The sequence below is a fragment of the Arachis ipaensis genome, chromosome B2 (genome assembly GCF_059453495.1).
Source record: "Arachis ipaensis isolate K30076 ecotype BB chromosome B2, ASM5945349v1, whole genome shotgun sequence".
In the NCBI taxonomy this organism is placed as follows: Eukaryota; Viridiplantae; Streptophyta; class Magnoliopsida; order Fabales; family Fabaceae; genus Arachis; species Arachis ipaensis.
In genome coordinates this window covers 121,126,110-121,147,550 of record NC_142437.1, presented here as the reverse complement: position 1 = coordinate 121,147,550, position 21,441 = coordinate 121,126,110, and the positions used below count along the sequence as shown (strand labels likewise).

Below are 21,441 nucleotides of genomic sequence, written 5' to 3'. Positions count from 1 at the left end.
TAGTTAAAAAAATTTAAAAAGATACAAATTTAGTTTTCAATACAAATATTATGTATTTATATATTAAAATAAAATATTTAAATTGTTTTACTAATAATAAAAACATATATTACCCTATATTTTATAAAGTTTGTATGGGCGTTTAATTTGTAATTCCTTTAAATTTTGTGTCTCGTTTTCTGATACAGACAAAGACCTTTTTCTCAAAATGCACATCTCTCACGTGCTACGCGAGTTTCTCGCAATTATTAGAATATTAATTAATAATGGTAGATACAGATCTATACCATGCGTAAAAATAAAAAAAAGATTGAAGTTGAAGTGAATAGCTCAGCAAAACAATGGGGCTGGTCCCTCGGATGATTGTCATGTTGAAGTTGAAGGTGAAGTTGGTACAAACAATGAAACAATTGAGAAAAAAAGATGCACCCAAAATTAAACAATCAAGAAAAAAAAAAAAAAACTTTTCCTTTTCATGAAAAAAGGTATATTTTCAATCTAGGAGTAGGATGTGCTTAACTATTCCGAATTAAATGGTGTTAACACAAACACACTACTTTTTTAAATACTAGTGTAGTTTTTTTCCAAAAAAAAAAAAATTGTGTCATATTTTAATTTTAAAATTAAAATTTATTTTAAATATTAGGTGATAAATAAAATTTATTTAAAATATTAAAATCATAACAGAGAATCAAACTAAATAATAGAAATATTATTATTATTTTTTTTTTTAATTTTACGAACCAAAAATTCAACTATTATATTTTTATAAAAAACATTAGCCATTAAATCAATATAAAATATAAAGAAAAATGTTATTTGTACACTAAAATCAGCCACTAAAATCAGTTACTAATGTATTTGTGTATAAATATATGTGTGGTTTAATTTATTTTTAATATTTATTTGTATTCTAACATGTATTTTATACCGGTAGCTGACGTTATTGGCTGATTTTGATGTACACGTAGCATAACTCAAATATAAAATATATATTAAGAATATAAGAAATAACACACATAGATATGCAGCTCTCCATTTATTATTCCAAGAGTAAACACTAAATTATCTCCGATAAAATTTAAATATAATTTTTTAACAAATTTTTATTTGTTAATCTTTTTAAATTATTTATATTGTATAAATAGGTATTTTTTATTTTTAATATATATATGTTAGACAACTATATCACTTACAAATTTTATTATTTTTTTGGTGACTTTATATTTTTCTGGTGACTACCTACAAATTTTATTATAAAATAAATTAATTTTATTCAAAATAAAAAATATCAATTTATTAAATAAGAATAATTCTAATAAAGTTTAATTAAAAAATAAATATCCAAAATTTACATAATCAATTTTTATTATTATTTTGACTTTTCCACCGAACCAGAGCTCGAAGAATCCCTTTCTCTCGTCTCACTTTCCCATTTATATTTTATTATATAACACCACATTCATCTTCCCACAACAAAAACAAATCCAAAATATCTCTAAAGACGAGTATTTCATCAATTCAAATCCAACCTTCCTAACTTGAAATTTTCATCACACTAACAATAACCATGTCTTCAATCACCACCAAATTCCTCTTCTCCCTTCTCTTCTTCCTCTTCTCTCTCAAATCATCATCATCACATGCTTCTTCAATTCACGAAGATGAGAAGCTATCAGCCTATGATGTTCTCCAACAATACGGTTTCCCTGTCGGTCTTCTCCCAAAGGGTATAATTGGGTATGCACTCAACAAAGAAACCGGCGAGTTCGCTGCATACATGGATGCCACGTGTTCGTTTTCTATTGAAGGTTACACCCTAAAGTACAAGTCCACCATAACCGGTGTTATAACACAAGGTAGGCTCTATAATCTTAAGGGTGTTAGTGTTAAGATTCTTCTCTTGTGGCTCAACATAGTTGAAGTCAAACGTGACGGCGATGAGATTCAATTCTCTGTTGGTATTGCTTCTGCCAATTTTGGAGTTGAAAATTTCTATGAGAGTCCTCAGTGTGGCTGTGGATTCGATTGTGTCACTGTTAACACTCTTCCCCTCTCTTCAATTTAATTCAACATTTTGCATAGTCCAAAACTCTTGAATGATTTAAGATTGGATATGGGTTTTCACCTAATTAATATCTTATCATATGTTATGATTTTTCATCTTACAAATTACAATGTATTTATTTAGCATCGCTTTATTTTGTCTTTGCTCTTATCATTTATCAAACACCTCCACTTCTACATTGAGCACATCGTTGCAGCTTTTGGCGTTTTTTTCAATTTTTTTTAATTTTATTTTCTCTTTTTTCTATAAAGTCGGTACTATATAATATCGTAACATTAATATGGTGGTCCTACTATAAGTAAATAAATAATTTGTGTCATGACTTTTTTATTTTACTGTCCGCTTAGTTTTAAATAATTGTATCTACCGAGAAATGCTACTTAAAATAAAATATAATACTTTCCGTCCTTTGATACCTCATCTAATTAATGTAATATTTGTTTTTAAAAAAGAATATTCTAAGTAATTGTGTAGTTGTTCTTTTCAGTATAATGTATAGATACGTGTATTTTCGATAGCCGCACAAGCTACATACTCTCATATACATGTTATCTAAGCTTTATAGAAATAGAGTTTATAGGATTTTATATTTCTTTAAATATTTAAATTAAGCATGTTGAATTATTACTTGGAGAAATTTAATTCATTAAAAAGAAATATTAATAAATGCACAAATTATATTATATATAGAATCTTATATCTAGTATTTTCTTTGATAAAAATTTACATACAATTATTTTTATATAAAATTATTAAACAATAATTTAATATATTAAATATATTAAATTATTATTTAATAATTTTAATTAATAATTTTACATAAAAATAATCGCATGGTCAATTTCTATAATTATTTTTTGATGCTTACAAGAACACACCCTCTTTAAATAAAATTTAAATTTTTTAAATTTTAAATTTTTATTTTAGAGAATAAAATATAATTTTTTATTTTTAAATAATTTTTTTTATATTTTTTTTATTTTATCTATAAAATAAATAATAAAAAATTATATTTTCTCTTTTAAAATAAAATTCAAAATTTAAAAAATTCAAATCTTTGAATAAGAGGCCCAACCCAAACTTACACGAGTTGCTATTAGTCAATTAGTCAAACTCGTGGGTGTGGAGAAAATTAAAATTTATCTGAAATCCAACATGCTTTTTGGTCTTTCCACGTGTCCACTGGGAACTAAAATATCACCATCCATTATGGTAGTTGGAATCTACGGTCTAGAAAATAATAACAAAATAAAGAATCCAAGTAACACCATCATCAATCAAAATGTTCCTCACACTCACAACACAGTAACACACCCATAAACCCAAAAGAAAAAAATGGGTACTATCAATTTTCAAGCAAAACCCATATCCCGAAATCTAATATTTCTCACAACCTTGATCTTGATCTTCATCTCAACCCCATCATTATCCTCTAATGAAGAAAACACAACCACCTTAACTGCTTATGATGTTCTTCAAAAATTCAACTTCCCAATTGGGCTTCTCCCAAACGGTGTTCTAAGCTACGAATTAGACCCTTCCACGGGTAACTTCAAAGCTTACTTAGATGGCACTTGCACGTTCAAGATTGAGTCCTATGATTTGAACTATAAGTCAACCATAACAGGTGTCATCACCAAGAACAAGATCTCTAACTTAAGTGGTATTCAGGTTAAGGTTTTGTTCCTTTGGTTGAACATTGTGTCGGTGACACGTGTTGACGATGAGTTACAATTCTCGGTTGGGATTGCATCTGCTGATTTTGCGGTTAGTAATTTCTATGAGTCTCCCACTTGTGGTTGTGGATTTGATTGTGTAAATTTGGCTAATAAGGTCATTAATCATGGGAACATGTCATCACATGATTATGTTATGTCTTCTTAATTAGGGTTGTTGGATCGGAGAGAACTTGTTAATTAGGTGTGTTAAATAAGATTATATCATGGTTTTGATGTTGTATTTGGAAGTTTTTACTTTTTAGTACTTCATCTTCCATATCAACATGGTGAAAGGGACTAAGGTTTGTTTTAATAGCCTTTTATGGTTCTCTTCATAAGTTCTTATGAGATTTGTTTAGAGAAATTTTTGTGAGTTTGCCAATCAATTGATTTTGTCATAAAATGAAGTATTTGTCACACTTAATAATTGAATGTCACAATATGTATAAGTGACGAAATCTTAAATATAATTAGTTAATTACACATAAAATGGATTATATTATACTTCACTAACTTAACATGTTTTCTTGTACTTATTAGTTTGTGTGTTGTCCTTTCGCACATGATTTATGTGGAAAGTGGAAAGTACATTTGATTAAGCATGTATGTGTATAGTTTATTTTTATTTTCCTTTTAATAAGTGTAACTTGGAGAGTGACAACCGTGATGATATTTTCGCGTGAAAACGATATTGCGAATCGTTAGATGGTTGATCGATCTTATACATCGAGTTAATGTACATTTTTTTTTATCAATGGATGAAGTGTGATATCTATTTCATATTAATCATGAATATTATTTAACGGAAAAGAGAATTCTGTCGATTCCGTATACAAATCATCAAAATGATGATAATTGAAAACATTTCGCAGCTTAGAGATCCGAAGCTGATGATCACATGGGTATCCACTTTCCAGGTGCTTGGTTTAGGTGGGAAAATATGGCTGGACTCTATGGTTATGTTTGTTTCTAATTCTTTTTGACAATTTAAGTGGATTTAGGATTGAAAATGTGAAAAAAAAAAAAGAATATTCAATTATGATGTAATTATTTATTAGTTCTCTTTCAGATCCTAAAATGGAGAGAAAGAAGGAATAAAAGTATACTTGAAAGTTTGCACACTGGATACGATTACACTTTAATCATTTAATGAGTTACGGTCGGAGTGTATAAATGGTGTGCATGCGTAACTCGTTAAATGATTAAAGTTTAATCGTGTCCAGCTTGCGAACTTTTAGGTGTACTTTTGTCCCTTCCTCCTTTATTAAATTAATTGGAATTTTTAGATTTAAATCATTCATTAATCAATGCATTCTTACGACGCTCATTTTGGGCCAACAAAAAACACATGGTAATCCAATTCTAACACAGCTGTGTCATGAGTCACATACCAAACAGTCAGATCCATTTAATTTAATCCACCAAACAAACGAAACGACGTCGTTTTGTTAAACCCCAGTCCCCACTTCTTTCTTCTTTCATTCATAGTTTCATTTCATACTACCCGAAAAACTGAACCAAAAACCCTTCCACCCCCCCCCCCAAAAAAAAAAAAAAAAACACCGCCATGGCTCCGATCACCGCCATTTTTCTCTTCCTCCTCCTCTCTCCGCTGCTCACCACTTCCTCCGTCGCCGGAGAACCTACCGCATACGAGGCTCTCGCGAGCTACGATTTCCCCTCGGGAATTCTCCCTGAAGGCATAACCGGCTACGAACTCGACGAATCCACGGGCAAATTCCGCGCGTTCCTCAACGGAACCTGCAGCTTCTCTCTGGAAGGTTCCTACGAGCTTAGCTACAAATCAACGATCAGTGGCATTATCTCGAAAGACAAGCTAACGGAGCTCAACGGCGTCTCCGTTAAGGTCCTCTTCTTCTGGCTTAACATCGTCGAGGTTGTGCGTAACGGCGACGAGCTCGATTTCTCCGTTGGAATCGCCTCCGCTTCGTTCCCGCTCGATAACTTCTTCGTGTCGCCAAGGTGCGGTTGCGGATTGAACTGCGACGACGACGACGATTTCCGAGTGAGGAAGCTTAAGTTGAGGAATCCATCGGTTTCGTCATCGTAGAAATTAAAAAAAGTATAATTTATTTTTTTTCAGAAAATTAATTAGGTTTCTCTGTGGATTTTGTGTTGCTTACAGCTGAATAGTGTTATCGTAAATCAATTGCATAGTTTTGATTGGTGGTTTATTTTGTGCATGTTCTTGCTTGATAATTAGGTTATTATTATGTTAAAATTAAAAAAACTTGAGGGATTCTTAGGTACTTCTTTCCGCTATTGTTAAAAATTAAAATTGAATCGAATAAGAAATTTGTTATTCGACTTGCTGTCATGCTGTGACATAATCACAAAATCCAAAAGAATTTCTCTTAAACAATAGTATAGAGAGTCAGAATTTTGTCAGTTTTTGCTACAATGATGTTGACAGCTTGACATGTTTATAGAGTCACTTTTGATTGTTCAAATGCTATTTTTTGTATGGATTCAAACATGATGAACTATGCTTTCAGTAACAAAAAAGGGAAGGGGCCTTGTGTATGTTCATGTGGTATTTTCCTAAGCTGTTTTTGCTTCTGTGTGATTCATTATTCTGTGCTTTTGGACTGTTAAAAAGCTTAATTAATTTGGTTGATTTGATCATATTCACCAGGGAATAAGGATTGGAACATTTTCGATTTTCACTGCAATGCTCTTTCTAGATCTGGCATTTAAACCACAAAATAAATACAGTGTAGTGGTTTTGCTTAGTGTCTTGAAGAACAGGACTATTATAATGGCATGTTAAATTGCAATTGTAGCTTATATTAATCAATTTGTATGAAGAGGATATGGGAATCAATCACTGATGTTTTATTCTGATGGAGGTTGTTTACCTGTATACCATAGATCTTGTTACAGTAATTTCTGTTTGATACACTATGCATAAGCAAAATCTGAAAATTGTTTGATATGCACAGTATTGGGAAATTCTCTGGATAAGCAACTTAATTGTAGTGTGGCATAGGGAAGTTTTGAGAAAAATTCTCAAACTTATTTTAGAATAATAGTATATATAAAGTGTGAAATAGTAATAAAAACTACTAAGAAATCAGAAATGTCAAAATGTAATTTGTCAAAATCTGTTTGTTTGGTGGAGATGACTTAATAATGCAATAAAGATGGTGTACAAAGTGTTGTGGATCAAATATCTGGAATTCCAAATAGTGTAAACTTCATTTCATTGCTTAATGCAATAATGATGGACCTAAAAACTACCCAGATTTTGCTAACTACTCGCATAACCCATTCACCAATATCACGCCTTGCAATCGTTGGGCAAGCTTGCAATGCAACCATCTTTGCTAACTTAACATGAACTGTGGGGCTTGAAGCTCGCCTGGACTATGGGTTTTCGAAGATTGGAGGTAGGAGATGCAGCAGTGGTAATGAACTTGATCAATGGAGAAAGAAACCTCGGCAATCACCTCGATGTTCTTGTTTCAAGAATTGATGAGCCGAAAAGTAGAAATTAGTGTTTATTATTTACATGTTTACAGAGAGAACAACAGATATACTGATTGTCTTATTAGAAGGAACTATCTCGGAATCAGCTAAGTTCCTCAATGAGGATGAAGAAGGAATTAATTTTTTTGGTCATTATATTACTCACATGCCTATACACCCACATTACGAGGTTTTTAAATCTCATCCCAGTCTTAATTGGGATTTGAACTTGATGCAAGTTTTTAAGATGCAACTTATTTTGTCATCTGATTTAGCTCTCTGTTGCAAAGAAGAAACTACTTTATTCCGTAGAGTCTGTATTTAGTTTTCTTGTTTTTTGGGATTTTAGTTCTGTATAAGAGCAATGCTAGGGGACCAGCAACTTTTGTGATTGGTAGCCATCAAATAGCCATCAATGATGATTTAATGGTGTGAGATTGGTGTGAGATTTCATCTAACGATTCACCATTCTCTGCTGGTTACATGCTGGCCAACATTCAATAAAATTGCTGAGCTCCTAGATTTTCCTCTGTATAATTAAAAAAAAAGGTAGAAAATTTCCCAGCCTCCAATCTTGCAACAATTAGGAGGATAATCAAAATAAGTGAGAATTTGACGTCATGCAAAGTGCACTTTCAAAACTCTTTAAAATGTTTAAAACATGTGGATGCACAAACACCTCAAAATCATTGCATCAAATAATTTTCACCGACGTTTGTTATGTTTTGAAATGTTTGCTTGAAGGACATGACATAGGTTTATATAGTCAAGTTTTCGTGCATTTATGAAAATTATATTTTTGTCGATAGTTGAAAGAGCAAACTGTGTGGCATTTAAGAAAATTAAATGACTTAAGTTCAAATTTATCAACAGAGAAATTCAAGAACCATAGACTTTAAGTCATAGGATTAAAGTCATGCAACTCCCAGTCATTTCAAACACTAATACAAGACAAATTCATCTACTATGACTCCGATGCAAACAGTTGCCCAAGTAGTCTTGATAAAATCTTATTAATGTTTCAAATTTAAAATACTCATACTTTTTATTTGGTCGTAATAATCATATTTTCCAACGTAACATTTTTTTCGTAGTTGTTCAAATTAACTTCTTAAACTTTATGCCCGAGTCAAATTGGTTGCTTAAATTTTCATTGAATCAAATAGGTTCCAAAAATTATCTACCATGCATCGTTTTAGTCAAATAACATAAAAAATGAGTTAGAAACCGATTTAATAATTCAATAGAAACTGGAATACCAATTTGAGTATTTATTCCGAAAAAAGAAAATACAGTAAGAGTTGCTAATATTCGCCTAGAGGTTCAATTAAGTAAGGTTCACAAATCACAAACGATGCTTGAAATATTAAATCGGGAAAGTATGAGGAGCCAATAGAATATTTATACAATGTGTACAATAGAAGTTTAGGAAGTATTAGAGATATAATCATTAGTGTTACCTTTTTCTATTAGCTGAAGTTTTTGGGATGAGCGGTATCATGACATAGTATTAGAGCTCTAGATCTAAAAGGTCAAGAGTTCGATTCTTGGTGAACCCCAAAATTAGTTTAAGCTTTTGAGAAGATGTTTATTATCGCTAGTACTCGGATGGTTATTCTAGATAGTATGGAAGATGTTCATTTTGTAACTCAATAACCCATTGTACACATTGTACAAATAGTCCATTGTCTCCCTAGCGGGATCCTATTAAATCACAATCTTCATGTCCGAATTCATCACCTTTTGCTACTAGTATATCATACATGAAACATAATCAGAATTTTATTGTTGTAATCATAACCTATGTTTTGTTGGAGTCACATAATTATTATTAATGGTTGAATTTTTTGGTCAAAAGTGAAGCTCTGAGCTCAGCAACATCGATCTCATTGGTGTTTTCTGGTTTGTAGTAACCGGTGACTGTGTCCGGCATCCATGACACCTTTTTAGCAATTGCCACCTTTTCTTCCACCGTCGCCGGCCCCATTTTGCTGCCACTTATGGTGGCTCTTCCTCCGCTTGCTACACTTTGTGCTGTTGCCACCGCGTACGTACGTCTATATATACTCCACAAAAAAAAGCATAGTATAAATGTATAATTAATTAAACCCTTCTTGATTTTTGAGATTCGGATTTGTATTATTAAGAAAAAACTATTAAAATGGTATTTAAAAGTTGACGTCACTAAAAAAATTTTTAAAAGATGCTAATGATAAAAAAAAATTTAAAAAAATTTTAAAATGCAACAAAAACAAAACTAGATATTAAATATATATTCTAAAAAATACTTTAGATATTAGATTTTGACGAAAATTTTTTCAATCATTACTATAAAATTAAGAAAAACCATCTTTTTTGAAAACTAAAAAAAAAAAATTAGAGATCAAATTTTGCTCTGAATTTTTTTATGTTCTTTTTAAATATTTATTTAAATATTGACACAAAAATTCGGATAAAGTGGATAAGTCGGTTGCTAAATACAAATTTTTTTTGTGACTCAAAAATATAATATTTAATGGTTAATTTTGTCGTATTTTTAAATTTTTTTTAATCTATTTTTTTGGTAATATTTTTTAAATTTTTTTTGCAATCGGCTAAATCTTTTGGATATTAAATTGGTAGTTAACACTTTTAATAATTACATATGTCAAGTATATTTGGTACTTATAGAATGTATTTTTCATTCATGATCAATATAATATTTGTCAATAATTTAACATTATAATTTAATATATTCAAATACAGATTAATGTTGTGAACTTTATATACAAATATACTTATTTAATTTATCTTATATTAACAGGTACGAGGATAGGAAAATAACAAAATTAATCAATAATCATCCAACGTGAATTTTGGAGTCTAGTTTTTGGATTTTGGATGTGTGATATTTTAAATTTTGAATAATAATGTTTGAACATTTTTTTTACGATTATTAGTTTATTTTTTGTTAATTTTTAGGAAAATCCATATTATTATTGAACAATAATATCCATGATTTTTTTATTATTATGAAGCAGCCATTAATAACATCATTCATTTTGTAAAAAGCCTTAGACTATTTACCAATAAATTTATGTATTTAATTTTTTTTAAGTGATAAATGTAAAAAACAATAATAATTGTTTAATAGACACAACAAATATATGATTAAACTTTTATAAAAAATTTCACTATCTAAGAATTATGTAGACTAAATTCATGTACGGACTAAAATGTAAAAAACTAGGTAATTAATTTTCACATCAAATAGGGTTAAAAATCTTTATACCTGGTAATAAGAGAGATGGAGAATCCTCCAAGAACATGAGCAGAGAGAAACTTCACATTATTAGTGAAAAAAGAGCTAGCCATGTTTTATTATTATTTGTAATTGTGATTTGTGATTAAACTTTATTGTTAAGTTGTGATGAGAACATTTTAGTGGGGGTGTTTTTATAGGCAAATAAAGACAATGAACATACATATAGCTCCGTCAAATTTAATCTACTAATACCATAAGCTAATTATAATCATCTATCTTAATAACTTGAACAAATTCAATATCTAATCTTAGCTAATTTTGTTTATTGATCTAGCTAGAAGTACTTTACTACATGTGTCTACATTTGTAGTTACGTTTTGTACAAAATTGTTGAAGTCAATAGATGTGCTTATAGGTTATTAATAAAGGAAAAAGGTAGGTATATCTAGTTTTGTTAAAGACTCTAATAATGAATAGGTATAGGAAAGAAATCAAAGTATTATCATATGATTTTCTGTTAATAATTATGTGGAAAGCATTATCACATGTATATATTAATGGTTGATTATCACGAAGAGTATTAATTTTCTCAATTTTTTTGTATTAAGTAATTAATGTTGTTAAGTGTGATTTTTATTAGATATTATCTTTTATCATATGATTTTTCTTTGTTTCACTTCAAAAATGTACAATGAAAAATCACACTTTATAACACTAATTAAAAAAAAAAATCATACTTTTATTTATTTATGTCCACCCGTGGTCTTGAGATAAAGGGAAAAAATTATGTGGTCACAATTTCGGTTTTTTATCATGGTCCATATTATGTGAACATGACTCATATCACGGGTTCCCAAATATATATTATATATACATATTACTGATGGTATTTATTTCAATGGTACTTTCATGGTTAAAATTCAGTGTATTTAGTTACATTTCAAAAAACTCCTGTCTTATAATTTGAAGGATCCTGGAGAAATTTCTATTAAGTAGTTGAATTCTTTCAACCAGTTTAATTATTTTGTCAGTTGTTATAGTTTTATTAAATTATTAATTAAATTATTATATATATTTCATTAATTTCAACTTTTTTTATAATAAATATTTAATTATAAAATCTAATATAATATAAGAATTGAATTAAAAAAATAAAAATATATAATTTAATTAAAAAATTGATAAAACATAGCAACTGACAAAGTAATTAAACCTATTTTAAACACCAATACTTTGAGAGTTTGTGACAAGTATTTAACTAGGTTATAATAATTAGATTGTCAACAAATTCTTACTATTTCTATCTCATCTAAAAGATAAGATCTCAACAAACTCCTAAGATATAAGATAAGATAGAACTACCGTCACTAGGGCGATAATCAAACTCTACTATAAATACACTGGCACCCCCCAGATATAACTCACGTTCTAATCTACAAAAATCCTGCTCAAAGACCTTACTAACTTAAGCATCGGAGTCTCTTGCAGGTACTACCTCCTACCTCCTCACGAGAAACTCGGACAGGCGGCACCTCGACACCAAAGAGGTCGGACGTTGCCATACCAAGAGATCTGGACCTCACGTTCAATTCAATCCCAAATCACCGTTTCAAATAACCCTCGAAACATTGGCGCCGTTGTTGGTGACCTGAAATTCATCCCATAACGATGGCCGACAACCAGCACGAAGACAGCCACTCAGTATATGAATCCAAAAATGAGCCCCAACCAAAGAGCAACGTCATTATACTGCCTCCTCCACCTCAAGAACAGGGCCCCTAAGGAGAAGGGTCATCGGCCAACCCTAGACAAACACGGATTCATTCGAAAATCCATCATCTCAAATAAAGAAGAAGAACCTCCACAAACCGCCAAAATATCGGGTCTCGTCCGAGACCAAAGAGATCGGTTAGAACAACTCGAGTACAAGGCTGAACGACAGCGAGAGGCTGAACGATAGTTACGAAAGGAGGTAAGACGACGAAGACAGCTAGAAGAAAAACTCCTGAAGTTGAAAACCGACCTTTGAATTCGAACTACCTAAGCAGATCGGGAAGACAGCCCTCTAGGTGGAGAAGATCCATTCTCAGAAGAGATCATGCGAGCCAAAGTACCCAGGAATTTCAAAACCCCCGATATGAACTTCTACGATGGAACGACCGACCCTAGATATCATCTCAACAACTTCAAAAGTAGCCATGAAATGGTTCGACACCTTATCCCCCAGGTCGGTCACTAACTTTGACAACCTGTCCTGGAAGTTCCTGACCAGGTTCTCCATCCAGAAGGATAAAGCAAAACACGTACTGAGCTTGTTAGGGATCAAACAAGAGGTCGGAAAAACCCTCCGAGAGTATATAGAAAGGTTCAACAAAGCATGCTTGGAAATTTAATAATAAAGAAGAGTAGTAGATTGTGTGAGAATAGAAATTTATCTAAGTGGTATATATAGAGTAACAAAATATTAATTTATTAATAATAACGGTAATATAATAACGACTAGTTTCTAACGGTTAATTTTACAACGGCTAATTTAATATAATAATATTTAATATTAATTATGATATAAATAATTAATATAAATTATTAATTAAATAAAAATTTAATTATTTAATCTAATTAATTATTATAATTATTAATAAATTAATTATTATTTAATTACTTAATTAATTATTATAGTTATTATTAAATTGAATATTATTTAATTATTTAATATAATTATTTATTTAAAAAGTGTGACAAGTTATCATTAGTTGTACATGAGTCCCTCTGAATAGAACTCCTTTACCTTGAACTACATGAAGAAATTCGTTTCTCTGTCTCTCCAACGGGTGGAACCAAAATTTGTTAGAAAAAAAAAAAATGAGACCTCACCCGTTGGAGTTTATGTAAATTTTGTCTAATTTGCTTAAATGTAAAAATAGCTTAAAATAGAACTCATCATTTTCTTAGACCATTATATATTATATATTATTCATTACATAAAACTAAATTTAGATAATCTCTAATTTTATTAGTTTAATGTTCGAGTCTTAGAATAAAATCAATATAGAAACTCACATATAATTATCTATATATAAACTAAAGTTATTAATTAAAAATCATTAAATAATTTGACGTATTTAATTAGATTAATATTACTAACAACTTCGGATAAAAACAAATCTATCTAAATTTTCACTTTAAAAGAAACCAACAGTAACTTATATGACTTGGGAATATTTCTTCAATGATATCAGATTCTGAGCAGGCAGAACAGAACACAGAGTGAACAACAAAAATTTAGAAATTAATATATGTATACAATAATGGACCTCTTCCCATACATACATGATGAACTAACTAGTTTTCATGCATGGTTCATTCATATATGAAATTAAATCTTAACCCCTCCTAATTATAATAAGGTTATACATGTCACTCAAGATATTCCTCAATCATAATTTTTTTTTTTTTTATGAATTTTTAATGGTTGAACTTTTTTGTCAAAAGGGTAGCTCTAAGGTCAGCTACATCAATATCTTTGATGTTCTCTGGTTTGTAGTACCCGGTGACTGGATCTGGGACCCATGACACCTTCTCCGCAGCCGCCGCCTTCTCTTCCGTCGTCTTTGGCCCCATCTTGCCGCCGCTTATGGTGGCTGCTCCTCCCCTAACTGCACTTTGTGCTGTTGTCGCATATCCCTGCCTGTATTCATATAAAATGTCTAGATACATTAATTTTTTAATATATATTATTTTAAAAAATAAAAAATAAGGTTGAATTTAAAAGAAGGAAAAAAGTACATACTAATCTTAGTATGTAACTAATATTATTTAAAATGTCTCTGAATATAAAAATGATGCTGTCTTTTTCATATTTTTGTTTCTCTTAGCTAGCTTCCATGTTCTCCTACTAGAGAAGTTATCATTTATTTAATAATATATTCAAAATTTGTGATAAGTTATATACAAAAAAAAAAAAAAAAACTAGTATATACTTAATTATTGACTTTTACATATGATGAATATATAATGGTTAGATCTATTTTTATAATATCCTCTTTCCCAAAATCAAGAATTTAAAAAAATAAAAAGTATTCATAAACACACTACTTGAATTCCTTCATGAAGGAAAGCATATATAGATTGTAGAAAAATACAAAAAAAAAATCAAATAAAACAATATATAGATGATAGAAAAACACAAAAAGAATAATGTATTTCAACATTTTCACACTATTATAAAAAAATTGCAACTATTTTTTGGGTACCAACCTGGTAATAAGAGAAGAAATGGAAGCCTTCACAGCAGAGAAAGAACGAGCCATATTATATTTGAAACAATCTAGTTAAAGCTCGTTTTGTTTGAAGTGATTTTTGTATGAGAAGAATCACTTAATTAAAGAGGGAAAAAACAAAGAATGAAGAAGCTATTTGATGAGTTTGAGGGAACAAGCATTTCAATGGGGTCTATATATAAGCCAAACACAAGGGAAAGAAGGGACACGTAAGACAATATACAAAATATCAAAATAAGAATAAGAATATTAAGAATAATAAAAAGAATTTAATTTTAATGTATTATTAGTGTAAAATCATTTTATGCGTGTATTTAATTACATAATGTTATATTAACAAAAATAACTACTTTTTACATTAATCGTGTGAATGATCATTTCAAAAAATAATTATAATTATAAGATTGTATAAAAGTTTGATTATGTGAAATACATCAAAATTAAACTCTAATAAAAGTATAAAATACCCTCGTCTGAATTTTAATTAGCATCTACCACATATTTTTTCAGACACCTATTTTCTTGATTCTTAATGGTGTCCCTTCTGATCTGATTTGTGCTCTTTTTTATTTTTATTTTTATTTTTTACCTCAAGTTCTTGGTTTTGTCTTGTTGTCTCAATCTTTTATATTAATATAAATATTTTAGTGTTGTTCCTCTCAAATCTTTTTTAATTATGTGACACACTGCGGTGTGGAGTAGTGATTGATATTCTAAGAAAATGTTTTGGAAGATTTAAGAGAGAAACAAGATAATATCATCTTTAATTTATTCTCTATAGATATATCATTTTGAGAGAATATTAAAAATCACAACTAAATCATCTAGCTACAACCTTAGATTTAGGGGAACTATAACACTTTTCTTTAAAGTTTCAAATTACATTATTATAAATAATAAAAAATAAAAAATATTATTATTAATTATTAATTATTATAATTATGCTATATATACACAAAAAATTAACTATTAAATCAATTATTCATATAAAAATACATATTCAAAATAAAATAAACAACACAAAAATCAATTTAAATTGAATTTTTTAAAAAAAATACTTATATTTTTTTTAAAAAATTTAAATAATAAAAACATCTTTTATTTTTAAATTTTTAAAATAAGATATTATTAATTTAAAAAAATAAAAATATATTTTAAAAAAATACATCTAAACAAATTTAAAACTTAATAAAAATATTTTATTTTTTATTATAATATTTTTGTTTACTTAAATAAATCAATCCAAACCAACATATATATTTATACACTTCACATCCATCTCAAAAATTTCTGCCAAATAATAACGGAATTTACGCGCTTAATGTTTTATATTGTTTATATAAAAAAACTTAAATACTAATTGACGTGTACCCCATAATAATCGGCGAACAAACTGTCACGAACCGACCCCAAAGAGCGGAAACAAACAAACAGCACGTCATTAATCACAAGGCCAACGTTATCCTCTAAAACCGTTATCCCAAAACAGACGACACTACCCAAACACGACTCTACACAAGTCAAAGATACTGATAACTGCACTCACCTGAGAAATCGGAACCTACGAGGTCCACCACTAACTCAAGACGTCTATAAAACTAATCTCTCTAACTCGTGAAGACTCATGTCACATATCTTACTTCAGTTTATTATTCTTTATCCCCTTATAATTCACATACTTACTTGAGCGTCGGAGTGCTTTGTGCAGGTGCTTCTGCCGCCGTGTTTCAGATACCCGAGGTTAGAACTGTATCATCGTACCTGGACGACGTTAAGCTCCGCCAAGTATCCAGGTGCTCGGTTGGAAGTCACCAACCTCGGCGTATTCAGGATGAAACATTTGGCGCCCACCGTGGGGCCCAATATCTAACCCCACTTTATTTCCACGATACACTTTATTTTCTTCTTTTTCGCAGGGTTTATCAACCTCCCGACATGGCTGACAATGGAGTTCATCAACTCAGCCAGGCCGAACTTATGGCCTAGATGATCGAGCTGCAAGCGGAAGTCAAAAGGCTAGCAGAGCTATCAACCCAAAACAGCAAAAAAAAGGAGGGCAATTCCCAGGGCTCAACCCAAGGCGGCACCGATCTGATAGGTGTCAACCCTCCCAAGGAGAAACTGACCTTGGACAACCCATTCTCTGAAGAAATCATGAATTATCAAATGCTGAAGCATTTTACACTCCCCTCCTCTTTGGAGCCATACAAGGGGATTGGTGACCCCCGGGCTCACATTAAAAAATTTCAATCTATGATGTTTTTTAACGGACCTAATAACGATCCTGTGCTTTGCAGAGCTTTCCCTACCTACCTTGACGGAGCTGCTTTGCTTTGGTTTTTGAAATTACCTGCAGGGTCAATTGCCTCCTTTGAGGAGCTAGCAAGGTCTTTCATCGACCACTTCGCAGCTGCACGGATCTACGTACACGGATCGGACTATCTTAGCACCATCCACCAGGGTCCCCAAGAAAGCTTGAAGGATTATATGACCAGGTTCACAGACGCCACCATGGAAATACCTGATCTCAATCCCGCCGTCCACCTACATGCCCTCAAAGCCGGTCTCCGACCCGGAAAGTTCAGAGAAATAATCGCGGTTACAAAACCAAAGACACTAGAAGAATTTCGGAAAAGAGTAGTGGGACAAATGGAGATTGAAGAAATCTGTGAGGCCGACAAAACTGAAAAAAGACCAAGAAGGAAAGACAACAGAACACCCAGATCGGTGAGCACTAAAGACCTCGGCAAACCATTTAAGCTCACCCCAAAATTCGACAACTACACCAGATTCAACACGAAGAGGAAAAAGATAATCAAAGAAATACTCAACGCCAAGATTATAAAACCACCAGCCATAGCTGGGAGCTACCAAAATCAGCAATTCGTCGACAAGAGCAAACACTATGCCTTCCACCAAAAATATGGTCACACAACCGACGAGTGCGTGATAGCCAAAGATCTCCTAGAAAGATTAGCGCGGCAGGGCCTACTAGATAAGTACATTGAAGGACGGAAGCACAAAGAGAGCAACAAAGACGAACGCCAACAAACCTCCGCAAGCAAAGACGCCAACAACAACCCACCTAAAGGGGTGATAAACTGCATATCCGGGGGATTCGCGGGAGGCGGCGAAACAACCTCGGCACGGAAGTGGAGCTACCGTGCAATGCTAGCAATTAAAGGAACAACTCCACCAAACATCAAAAACACGCCTGACTTAGAAATCACTTTCAACCAAACTGACATATGCTCGGCCGCCCCTCACTTAGACGATCCAGTGGTAATCTCTATCCAAACAGGCGACCTTGTGGTAAGAAAAGTCCTTTTGGACCCAGGTAGTAGCGCAGATGTCCTCTTTTACTCCACTTTTTCAAAAATGAACTTATCTGAAAAACTAATACAACCCTCCTCTGGAGAATTAGTAGGATTCTCTGGTGAAAGAGTGCCGATTAAAGGTTATATATGGCTAAGAACAACGATGGGAGATAACCCGTTATCAAGGACCTTAGACATACAATACCTAATAGTTGACTGCCCTAGTCCTTACAACATTATTCTCGGAAGACCTGCTCTGAATATGTTCAGAGTAGTTATATCTACTTATCATCTATGTGTTAAATTTCAGGCACAAGGCGGCAAGATAGCAACAATACATTCTGACTGTCAACAAGCTCGGCAATGCTATAATGCAAGCCTAAAAAGATCGGACACAAGCCAGAAACAACGTGAAGTCCAATCAATACATGGCACGGAAGTCTTGTCCCTGGCCAAACTTGATCCTCGAGGAGACACCCAAGAAAGACCTCAACCAGCAGATGAGCTCCAGAAGATTCAACTGACTCACACACCGGAACAGGTAACGTACATCGGTCAAGCACTACAGGGACAACAAAGGTCGGATCTGATAAGATTATTACAAGCCAATGCTGACCTATTCGCCTGGACCCCGGCAGACATGCCCGGCATAAACCCAGACGTAATCTGCCACAAACTAGCTACTAACAGGACAAGCCGACCTATAGCACAGAAAAAGAGAAACCTCGGGGCAGAAAAATCAAGGGCAGCCTTAGAGGAAACAGAGAAGCTCCTTAAAGCCAACTTCATCAAAGAAATCCGCTTCACCACGTGGCTCTCAAACGTGGTAATGGTAAGAAAAAACTCAGGTAAATGGCGGATGTACGTCGAATTTACAGATTTAAACAAAGCATGTCCTAAAGATGCTTACCCTTTGCCGTGCATCGACAAGCTCGTAGACAATACATCAGGTTTCAAAAGCTTGAGTTTCATGGATGCATACTCTGGTTACAACCAGATCCTCATGCATCCTGAAGACCAAAGCAAGACAGCATTTATAACTGAGCATGGTAATTTCTGTTATAGAGTTATGCCATTTGGTCTAAAGAATGTAGGTGCAACCTATCAACGACTGATGGACAAAGTATTCCGGCACTAAATAGGTCGGAACATAGAAATTTATGTAGACGATATGATAGCCAAGACCACCCAAGAATGGTCACACTGCGACGACCTCAAGGAAATATTCCAACAGATCCGATCATACAATATGAGACTTAACCCGGAAAAATGCGCCTTTGGAGTTCAAGGAGGCAAATTCCTAGGATTTATGCTAACATCACGAGGAATTGAAGCGAACCCTGAAAAATGCGAAGCAATACTCAACATGGCAAGCCCTAAAACAATGAAAGAGGTACAACAATTAGCAGAAAGAGTAGCTGCACTTTCTCGGTTCTTGCCAGCAGTATCAAGCCGATCATACCTATTCTTCCAGACGATCTTAAAAAATAAAAAATTCCAATTGACAACAGAATGCGAGAAGGCGTTTGCCGAACTTAAGACTATCCTATCATCACCACCCGTGCTGCAAAGACCTATAGTTGGTAAACCCCTATATTTATATTTGTCTATTTCCAATCATTCTATAAGCTCGGCTCTTGTCATTGAGACAGGAAAGACACAACAGCCAGTATACTTCGTCAGCAGAGTCATGCAACTAACGGAACAAAGATATCCGAGGATAGAACAGCTAGCCTTAACACTCGTGGTCACAGCAAGAAGACTAATACACTATTTCCAAAGCCACACAATAATAGTAAGGACAAACCACCCATTAAGGCAGATATTGACAAAACCAGAACTGGGCGGACGCCTGACCAAGTGGTCAATTGAACTCTCAGAATTTGGCATTCAGTTTCAGCCCAGACCGGCCCTCAAAGCACAGATCCTCGCCGACTTCATCATGGAACTGACTCCTGACGAGCACAACAAAACATGGGAGTTACATGTGGATGGAGCGTCAAATCAAGAAGGAAGCGGAGCCGGGATAATCCTGAAAGAAGGAGACGAAGTGGTAGCCAAACAAGCCCTCCAATTCCACTTCTCGGCAAGCAACAACCAGGCCGAGTATGAGGCACTCATAGCAGGACTCAAGCTCACCCTAAACCACCAAGTACAAAGCCTGACAGCACATTGCAACTCCCTCCTGGTAGTCCAACAGATTCGAGGAGAATTTCAGGTAAAAGATCCTTTGCTAGAACAATATTGACTCGTAGCAAAGAATCTAATTTCAAAATTCAGTTCATTTACTAAACTCATAGTACCCCATAATAATCGGCGAACAAACTGTCACGAACCGACCCCAAAGAGCGGAAATAAACAAACAGCACGTCATTAATCACAAGGCCAACGTTATCCTCTAAAACCGTTATCCCAAAACAGACGACACTACCCAAACACGACTCTACACAAGTCAAAGATACTGATAACTGCACTCACCTGAGAAATCGGAACCTAAGAGGTCCACCACTAACTCAAGACGTCTATAAAACTAATTCCTCTAACTCGTGAAGACTCAGGTCACATATCTCACTGCAGTTTATTATTTTTTATCCCCTTATAATTCACATACTTACTTGAGTGTCGGAGTGCTTTGTGTAAGTGCTCTTGTCGCCGTGTTTCAGATACCTAAAGTTAGAACTGTATCATCGTACCTGGACGACGTTAAGCTCGGCCAAGTATCCAGGTGCTCAGTTGAAAGTCACCAACCTCGGCGTATTTAGAACGGAACATTAATTATTAAACAACATACGCAAAATTATATATTTAATTATTTATTCGAACATAAAACTCGCACCATCGAATAAAGGTAGACAACAAGACAAGTGGGAGAGTTTGAGGTCTGAGAAGGCGTTGCGAGTTGTGACTTGTGAAAAGTTATTTCAGGCATTTTATTTTATTTTTTTATGGAATCGCGAAAAGTTATTCTTAGTGTTATTTAATTTGTATTATATACGTAATATATAGGTTGCTATTTTGCTCTTATTTAGAATAATGACGACATTATATATATTGTTTACCTTATTTGAAATATGATATATTTTGTCACAATTCGTAATATATAATACTATTCATTAGACAATTCATATAGTTAAGTGTTTAGTATGACACTGTTTAATATGATAGCCCGAATAATAATACTTTTTAAAAAAGTGAATAATAATAATTTTGTTTAGTATGACACTATAATATTCACTTTTTTTCTTCTTATATCTAGCTATTTAATTTTTATATTAACATTAAATTGATTAAACTTATTATTGTATGTGTTTTAATTTGATATTGC

At 32.6% G+C, this 21,441-nt stretch overlaps 6 protein-coding genes across 6 annotated transcripts; 4 read left to right on the top strand and 2 right to left on the bottom strand.

Annotated features, from left to right (window-relative positions):
- Positions 1 to 1,460: 1,460 nt before the first annotated feature.
- Positions 1,461 to 2,132, top strand: LOC107626181 (uncharacterized protein At5g01610). The gene has a single exon (XM_016328998.3). It carries the CDS (start codon positions 1,571 to 1,573, stop codon positions 2,066 to 2,068), a length of 498 nt encoding a protein of 165 aa, XP_016184484.1. The 5' UTR covers positions 1,461 to 1,570; the 3' UTR covers positions 2,069 to 2,132.
- Positions 2,133 to 2,968: 836 nt separating this feature from the next.
- LOC107627953 (uncharacterized protein At5g01610-like) lies at positions 2,969 to 6,668 on the top strand. Its single transcript, XM_088504137.1, has 2 exons — positions 2,969 to 5,869; positions 6,443 to 6,668. Exon 1 carries the CDS (start codon positions 5,354 to 5,356, stop codon positions 5,855 to 5,857), a length of 504 nt encoding a protein of 167 aa, XP_088360263.1. The 5' UTR covers positions 2,969 to 5,353; the 3' UTR covers positions 5,858 to 5,869; positions 6,443 to 6,668.
- Positions 3,404 to 3,952, top strand: LOC107626180 (uncharacterized protein At5g01610). Its single transcript, XM_016328997.3, has one exon. The coding sequence runs from the start codon at positions 3,404 to 3,406 to the stop codon at positions 3,950 to 3,952; it is 549 nt and encodes a 182-aa protein (XP_016184483.1).
- Positions 6,669 to 8,710: 2,042 nt separating the features above from the next.
- Positions 8,711 to 10,673, bottom strand: LOC107628585 (indole-3-acetic acid-induced protein ARG2-like). The gene is made up of 2 exons (XM_016331213.3): positions 10,547 to 10,673; positions 8,711 to 9,332 (listed from the first exon to the last, which is right to left on the bottom strand). The coding sequence occupies exons 1-2, from the start codon at positions 10,627 to 10,629 to the stop codon at positions 9,107 to 9,109; spliced, it is 309 nt and encodes a 102-aa protein (XP_016186699.1). The 5' UTR covers positions 10,630 to 10,673; the 3' UTR covers positions 8,711 to 9,106.
- A 3,114-nt stretch (positions 10,674 to 13,787) lies between these two features.
- Positions 13,788 to 14,953, bottom strand: LOC107626179 (indole-3-acetic acid-induced protein ARG2). Its single transcript, XM_016328996.3, has 2 exons — positions 14,777 to 14,953; positions 13,788 to 14,207 (listed from the first exon to the last, which is right to left on the bottom strand). Exons 1-2 carry the CDS (start codon positions 14,827 to 14,829, stop codon positions 13,985 to 13,987), a joined length of 276 nt encoding a protein of 91 aa, XP_016184482.1. The 5' UTR covers positions 14,830 to 14,953; the 3' UTR covers positions 13,788 to 13,984.
- A 1,832-nt stretch (positions 14,954 to 16,785) lies between these two features.
- LOC148575437 (uncharacterized) lies at positions 16,786 to 19,254 on the top strand. Its single transcript, XM_088506234.1, has one exon. It carries the CDS (start codon positions 16,786 to 16,788, stop codon positions 19,252 to 19,254), a length of 2,469 nt encoding a protein of 822 aa, XP_088362360.1.
- The last annotated feature ends 2,187 nt before the right edge of the window (positions 19,255 to 21,441 follow it).